This window comes from Mus caroli, chromosome 6, assembly GCF_900094665.2.
Source record: "Mus caroli chromosome 6, CAROLI_EIJ_v1.1, whole genome shotgun sequence".
In the NCBI taxonomy this organism is placed as follows: domain Eukaryota; kingdom Metazoa; phylum Chordata; class Mammalia; order Rodentia; family Muridae; genus Mus; species Mus caroli.
This window is the reverse complement of record NC_034575.1, coordinates 102267856-102275964: the sequence shown is the minus strand read 5'-3', so window position 1 is coordinate 102275964 and position 8109 is coordinate 102267856. Positions and strand designations below refer to the sequence as shown.

The window sequence follows — 8109 nt, the reverse complement described above, 5'->3', positions numbered from 1 at the left end:
AGGGAGGCGGAGGGAGGGAGGGAGGAAGGGAGGAAAGAAGAAAGAAAGAAAGAAAGAAAGAAAGAAAGAAAGAAAGAAAGAAAGAAAGAAAGAGAGGAAGTCCAGAAAAAAAATGATAATTCAGTGGATTATAATTTTGAACACTTCATTACCTATTATTTCTGTATGTTCATAGGCTCTCTTCAATAGTTGACTGGTGATAAATCTATGTAGTTGATTATTAAACATTTATATTTTGAAATATAATCAAGATTTGGAAATCAAACTGTCTCATTTGTTTAACACTACTTAACATGCAATGTGGGGAAATTTTTAAGTAATGCATGCAAGAAGCCAGTCTTGCCAGGCACTGCCCACACAGCCTCACAGCTGATCTAAGCCATCTCTTTGTTGATTTTGAACAGACTTGCCTTGCCTCACGAGGGCTGAGTAATGACTTGTCCCTATTCTTCACTGGACCAAGACTGATAGGCATGTGCCCTGGACCTGACAGAGTGATATGTGCTGGGGCTATGATGGAAAGCCAGATACGACAGGCAGCGGTGGTTCTCGACTTCTAACATTGAGAACCTGTGGAACTGAAGGGATCATCCATAGTCAGGTATGTCCACCAACGAGGAAGCATCTATGTGGATCTTAGTGCCAAATGGGATTGGTGGGATGTAGTTAAGTATTGAGATACTTGTAGCAAACAGTGTCTATGCAGAATACTGAGGGTGGCAGCTATTTGGGTCTGGTTTTATGGAGTTTTATATTTTTTTGTGTTTGTGGCCACATCTTGTACATGATGGTGGTATTTTAGGATATTTTAGAAAATTATTTGGAAGTCCAGTGGTGGGAAAAATAAAGTGTGGAGAGGGTTATCCCACTGGTCATTTATATTTTTGTGAGTATGTCCAGTTTTCACTGTGGGGGTTACATGGTGTATCTAGCTAAACACATCCTGTGCTTCATGTCTCCATCACCCTCACTAAAGAATTGTGTTTTATGGCTGACTACACTGTACAGGGTTAAAACGGGGAAACAAATTCTTTACTTGCAACACTAAAAGAGCATGGATTCTCCTAGCGGCTTTTTAATTTCTGCCATTAAGGTTGTGCTTGGAATTAGATGTCACTACAAAGTCTCACACAAAGTCTCTAAAAATGGGAGTGTCAGTATAGTTTTGGTTGTAAAATGAATACTCCAGGCAAAAAAAAAAAAGAATTTGGAAGGGAAAATTATATTTCTAAACTTCGGCAGAATTTGACCAATTCTCAGGAACACTGGGGAAGTCCATCATTAATGGCCAGAGCCTGACTCAACTTAATTTCTAGAAACATCTGCCATGAAAGAGATCACACTCCTTTGCTCTTCTAAATTTCAAGGAGAGCTCTCAAAAAATTTAAGATCACTCACAGAAATGTTCCGTGAACAAGTTTCTTCTAATCACCCTCAAAGGTAGAGCATGTATACCTGGCGGTAGGTAGGCAATCTTTATTTACTATATTCTTCTTAATTTACACCTCAGTTTAATAATGCAATGGGTTTGAATTTTATTTTAATTGGTAGCCAAGAGAAAAGTGACTTAATTATATTGTCATCTTGAGATTGTACAAATAAATAAAGCTACTGGATTAACTATATTTTAATATGGTGACTTACAGTTTATTTGATAGTAGTGGAAATATTTGAATGTATGAACAAAATAGCTTGAATCTCCCCCCCCCCAACTAAAGGTGATGTCTGCTGCAAAAAGGTCATGTGCTTTAAGCAGCCACAAGGAGTAGTCTGGGGAAACAGAGTCAGTTAATCACAGGAAACAAATCAGATACCGAAGCTCCAATAATATCCAGCCTTTGCTGAAATTGATCTGCTCAGTTTTGAGATATTTGTGACCTATTTGAACACCTTGAGCTGTCCAATATCTCAAAGGTATTGCCTATGGCATAAAAAAATCAGGAGATACGAAAAATCATGCTGCCATTAATGGCCAAAACTTCGTTTTAAAAAATGTTTGAGTGATCAAACTTGAAAGAGAATTCTATTTTCAGGCACTATAAAATCAGAATACAAGGTAAATTCTAGGGGAGAGTGCTTACTAATATAAAATATTCAATTACCTCCCCACTGAGATCTTCAGCAGTCATTATTTACTTCAACAATTTAATTGCAAAGGATAAACAGATGTTTGTTATTTTTACAAGCACTGTGTTAAGACACTTCCTGTTTTACCAGTCAGTAAAAGTCACTACAGGGTATTAATTTGAGGGTTTTTTTTTTTCCTGACCTAGAATTGTTAATGAAAACCACTAAGGTAGGACATATAGAACATCATGTCAGGAAATGCTGACATCTAAAGATGTAGCTTTCATAATTTGAAGCAGCAGTTATCTTTGTTGTTACTAAGGATATGTTAGCTGAGCCTCTCAGGCTCATTGCGTTAGAAATGCTTCCCTTTAGCAGGAAATGTCCGACTTGTTGAAAATTTAGAAAACGAATGCAGTGTCTGCTTTCATGGTCATGACCATGATCAGTATAAATATTCACTTATATCAGGAGGAAATGTCACAGAAAAAAAGAAACGGGATTGGTTTGGTGGAAACCGGCACAAGTCCGGTAAGTTTATTTGAAAATAACAAAGGAAGAAGAGTTGAATGCCTTCTATATGCTGTCCGTTTACAGCTGCTGTGTTATTCCTCTAACCGGGGCAGCATGTTAAGTAAGACGTTGTAAGATAAGACAAAATAATGAAGCAAGCGTATCTGGTATTAATTTTGAGAAATTATCCATTTAATGGAGGCCTTTCCCTTGGCTGTACTGGAGTAAGACTTTGAAAATGCCTAGCCCCTTAAGTAATTGTATAAAGAAAAGCTTCATCTTATTGATTAATTTAAAAAGTTATTTATTGTGGAACTGTTAAGGATCTAACCAGGGTCTTCCAGAGTCTGAGCAAGCTTCTCCCACTGAGCTACATCACAGCCCCGTAAGTCATCTTTTTTTATTGCTTTTTATTATTATTATTATTAGATATTTTCTTTATATACATTTCAAATTTCAAATGCTATCCTGAAAGTTCCCTAAACCCTTCCCCGGCCCTGCTCCCCTACCCACCCACTCCCGCTTCTTGGCCCTGGCACACAAGATAATAAATAAATAATGTTTTGTTTTGTTTTGTTTTGTTTTTAAACTGAGGAGGCACACAGGTGGAAGCCATACACACTGCTCTTCCTTAGTTAAGCTTGAGAAAGTTTCTGGGGGAAACTCCAGGTCTCTGATCTGCAGGTCCCAACAGGAACTGTTGCATGCCCCTGTTGGACTTCAGGGCTGAGACTGTTTGCTTTTTCTCATTCACTGAACCTAACAATCTAATTCCCTTTTGTTGGATTGTCAAGCTGTTTATTGGAAGAAGAAATACTTACACTTTTCCAGGTGTGTGACTATGTTTCTTTGTCTTGCCCTGGCCTGTTCTCATCTGGGTGCTTCAGACAGTAAATCATGCTCTCCCAAACTCAAAGCACCACCAATTGATCCTGAAATTTTAAAGGCACTATATGTTTCTCACATTATAAATTGTTATCAATGTAAGTTTCTTGTCACATTGACTTTGGGAAGAAGAGTAGTGGAGATAGAACCTAGGACTTCCTACGTAGCACTCTGCCACCAAGCCCCTAATTGAAAAGCACATGGATGTAAGTTTATGCTTGTTATTAATTGCTTAAAACTTTTCCCATCCCGAAGACTGCTCTAGTGTCCTGGATACTGATCCTTTCTTCCTTTTCTTCTAGCTCTACATATTTGCTCATTGGATTCTAGCAGGAAGATTCATCTTTCTTTGCATATATTATAAACTTCAGTTCATTCTTTGTGAATCAAATAAGAAGTCTGTTTGTACTTGTTGCACCCCCAAGCACACACTGGGAGCATGTTCTCAATTAATTATTAATTTACATGTCAAATGTTCCCAAAGACTATAAATCTTCAGCCCAAGAGCAAAGTTCCATATGTTTGCGTTCCCAGCATGGAAGAGTGATGACAAGCTTTTGCCAAATGACCAATGCTTGATTTTACATTGGAAAGAAGCCGCCAGCCTTCCTTACAAATGACAATACAATGACTTGGATTTTTGTTTTCCATGTTTCCAACAGTATTCGGCCACCATGGTGCCTGTGTTACTAATTCTTACGGGAGCTTTGGCAACACTGCAAGCTGACTTACTTAATCACAAAAAGTGTAAGCATCTACTCAATAATATTTGGTTTTGTTAAAGTACATTATAAAATAGGTAATAGGGTTTTCTCCTAAATAAGCATTCTACTGGGAAAGTTTGATAAAACAGTATAAACTCTTGAGATTTAAGAAGGCCATGTGGGCAAAAATGTAAATTCTATGCTTCAGTGGGAAATTCAATTCTAAGAGTACAAACGGGCATCTTGGAAGAAAGCAGCCTCTGGAGGCCACATTTAGGACTCCCGGCTCCCCTGGGAACTTTACAAAAGGCTTCAAATGAAGTAAGAACAAGCTCTGCCATTTCTCTTTTCTCTCCCCCCCCCCCCAAAACTTGTTGATCTAAGGGTTTTGTAGGATAACAGAGGTTAAGAGAGGAAACTTGTCTGATGGCACCAGAGCAGCTCTGTCTAGAACTCTCTATTAAAACCACATTTCACCAAGCAGTTAAAATATACACAGTACATCCAAAGCAATGAACTGTAGGGTTTAGTTAGCTAATTTAGATGTGAGAAGCCACAGTAGCCAGTGGCTGCTAGAATAAAGGTGAACTACGCAGACAGTCCTGGAAACCCTTGCATGTCAAATGCAGGTGCAGAGTCATGAAGGGCCTTTAAAGGTCAAAGGAAAAGCACGGACAATGTAGTTAATGAATAAATTAAAGACTGTAGCATGTGGATCACAATGTATAGTGTTACCCTAATTTGGGTGAGAAATTTTAAGAAGTTGTTTAATATGCCCAGAAAAACATAACCAAGATGAGATATGTACAGACCTTTTTACTCTCTCCTCTTTGCTCATTATGTTTTACTGCATCTCTAGATTGATGCTCTACAATCAGTGGGTACTGATTCTTTAATTAAATGAAATATTTTATTTTGAAAACAAATCCTCTTTTCTACTCAAATAGTTTTGACTATGGCTCATAATGAGAAATACATGCATTTTACATTGTGAATTACTGATTTTTAAGTAGGTACTTTTACACAATGGAAACCAGATGCCTATGAGACAACGGTTGTCATGTTTGATATAACCCCCATTCCTGGTGTTTTCTACTTATGTTCTATACTACTGTAAGGGGGGGGGGGACTAGATCTCCCGAAGTTATCACAACCCTTTCAATGGTTATGATGCTTATTTTGAAAACAATGTGGTAGGCTATTCATATTCAAGTAAAACGTGTGAAAGTTACAAATAACACCTGAACAATGAACTAGCAATAATTTTAAGGAAACTTTTGTCAAATTATTTCAGAATTATATATTCTAATAAGCTACAACAAACCAGTATGTTATTTAATAAAGTAATTAAAATATGTTCAAGACCAAAAATATTGCTCAGTGGTAATCTACCTGAGTTTCATCCCCAGCACATAGTACACACAAAAAAGTGCTCTTTATGGACAACTGTGCATTGTGTCATTGGTTTTCTTTTTGTTTTTAATCAATAGTTTTACTTCTACCACCTGTCAATTTTACCATTAAAGCCACTGGATTAGCTCAAGTTCTTTTACACTGGGACCCAAATCCTGACCAAGAGCAAAGGCATGTTGATCTAGAGTATCATGTGAAAATAAATGCCCCACAAGAAGATGAAGTAAGTGTCTGGTCTGATGACAATCATTCCTGAGAGGGAATATTCATTTCTAAATTGCAGTTTTCCTCATGAAGTGAAAGTCTTGATAAAGAATAACCAATTACTAAAGACCATCTTGTTGTGTTAGCAGTAGGATCTGTAAAATAAATTAGACCAATGCTTATTATTCAAGATGAAACAGTAGCATAGGTTTTTATCTCAAGGAAAATTCTCTCCTTTAAGAAAGAATACTCCTTATTGCCCCTCTCTTTCTCCCTCCTCTTTTCATCCCTCTTCCTCCCTCCCTCTCCCCACCCTGTGTGTGTGTTTGTGTGTGTGTGTGTGTGTGAGAGAGAGAGAGAGAGAGAGAGAAAGCACATGTGTTTGTTCTGTACTTGTTAGTGTGGGTGTGTGAACATGTACAGGCCAGTGTGCATGCAGGTGTGTGAAGCCCACAGGTTGACACTTTCCTTAACCAATCTCCAAGACATTTTATTTTTTGGCAGACGGTTCTCACTGAGTTGTGAGGTCATCATTTTTGCTAGGTTGATGAGCCAATGACATTTGGGGATCCACCTGTCTCTACCTTATCTTCAGTGCTGAGGTTACAGGTGCATGCTGCCATATGACTCAAATTCTACATTTATTGTAAAATTTATTGACTGAGCCACCTCCACAGCTTGTTTACCAACTTTTGAAGTGTCATGCATTTGATAGTACTATTTACATACCTCCTAAACTGTCAATAAAACCAGAAGGAAATTGTGAGCAAAATGGTACAAGGCTCAGCAAAGCCAGGGTTAAGGTCAAGTTCAGGTACTATGTTATTGGGTCTAAAGTTGATTTCTTAGAGTCTCTGATTTATGGTAGGGATGTGGTAACATGACTGCCATGTATTGCATTTGTAGTAAGGTGAAAGAAAGGGAGGTGTGATTTGTATTAACCATTTTGCAGTAAATATGAAATTTTAAAGAATTTCATGTCAAGAAGTTGCTCCTGGAGAGGAGACTGGCATCAAAGATGAGAATAAAAGACAACTTGGGAGGCAGAGACAGGTGGGTCTGTGAGATCAAAGCTAGCCTGAACTACAGAGTGTGTTCAAGGAGAGCCAGGACTACCCAGAAAAAAACCCTGTCTCAAAAAAAAAAAAAAAAAAAAGAAAGAAAAAGAAAGAAGAGGAATATATTCATGTGTCACTGAGAAACTGTGTTAATTTTACAATGATTTCTTTTCTTAGAAGATTATTTCACTCCATTTTACTTATGCATCATTTTCATCATGGAGTCAAGGGACTATTTGATTAATGTTGTTTTTCTCTTACATGTCCTGATTGGCGGGTTTTATTTTAGTATGATACCAGAAAGACTGAAAGCAAATGTGTGACCCACCTTCATGAAGGTTTTGCAGCTAGTGTGAGGACCATTCTGAAGAGCAGCCATACAACTCTGGCCAGCAGTTGGGTTTCTGCTGAACTCAAAGCTCCACCAGGTAAAGGACATGGGACATCTGAGTTTTGTATCTGAAACCCCTCAAATCAGGAAAGAAAAGCCACCTTTCATTAACCCAGCGCTGTGCCTTGCAATCCCATTCCACAACACCCACATTCCAACCATGCCTGTCATAGGCTTTCCATCCACACACTCCTGTAAGTCACCCCTAAATTATACTGGACTCTAGTGGAAGCTGGGGCTTCTTGTACATATAAGCAGAGGTAGCTTTGATCAAACATTTTAATACGGACAAATACAAACACAAGATTGGAAAAAAGAAATAGGCAGGCTATCAGACCCTAGAATATGCCACTTTTCTAAATCATATATGTCTTAGCCTCACATCTATTACTGTCTTTCAAGTCTTTCTCCTACCCACTTCATCGGAGAAGAAGATCATGCCTGTATTATTAGTCAACTTTCTTTTGACTGTAACAAATATGTAAGATAATACACCCATTTTGGTTTATGGTTTCAGTGGGGATTTCCACCCATGATCTGGCAGCCCGTCATGTTTAGGCCATGTGGGAACACAGTGCATTATGTCAGAAGCAGGTGGTAGATGTCTAAAGCCAGGAAGCAAACAGGAAGCACAAAAAAGACAAGGGTCTAATTCTCTTTAAAGATGTATCCCCAAACACCTCCCAGAAGACCCAATTCAGCAAGGGTTCTCCACTTCTCAATAACACCAAGAGCTACAGAACAAAGTCTTAAAAAAAAAAAAAAAAAAAAAAAAACACCCCTGGGGGCTCACTTAGCCAAAACTGCTAGACTGAGACTGTGTTAGTGACAACATAGATGCTTGAATTAACTCATAATTCTTCAAAGAGTTCCC

General features: G+C 38.1%; 1 protein-coding gene across 2 annotated transcripts in view; it reads left to right on the top strand.

The window, feature by feature from the left end:
- Window positions 1–4139: 4139 nt before the first annotated feature.
- Il5ra (interleukin 5 receptor subunit alpha) overlaps window positions 4140–8109 on the top strand; it is a 32212-nt gene continuing 28242 nt past the window's right edge. For both annotated transcript variants that reach the window (XM_021165798.2, XM_029478675.1), the window contains exons 1-3: window positions 4140–4212; window positions 5660–5805; window positions 7134–7272. In XM_021165798.2, coding sequence (XP_021021457.1) covers window positions 4140–4212; window positions 5660–5805; window positions 7134–7272 — 358 coding nt within the window. The remainder of the gene's footprint in view (window positions 4213–5659; window positions 5806–7133; window positions 7273–8109) is intronic.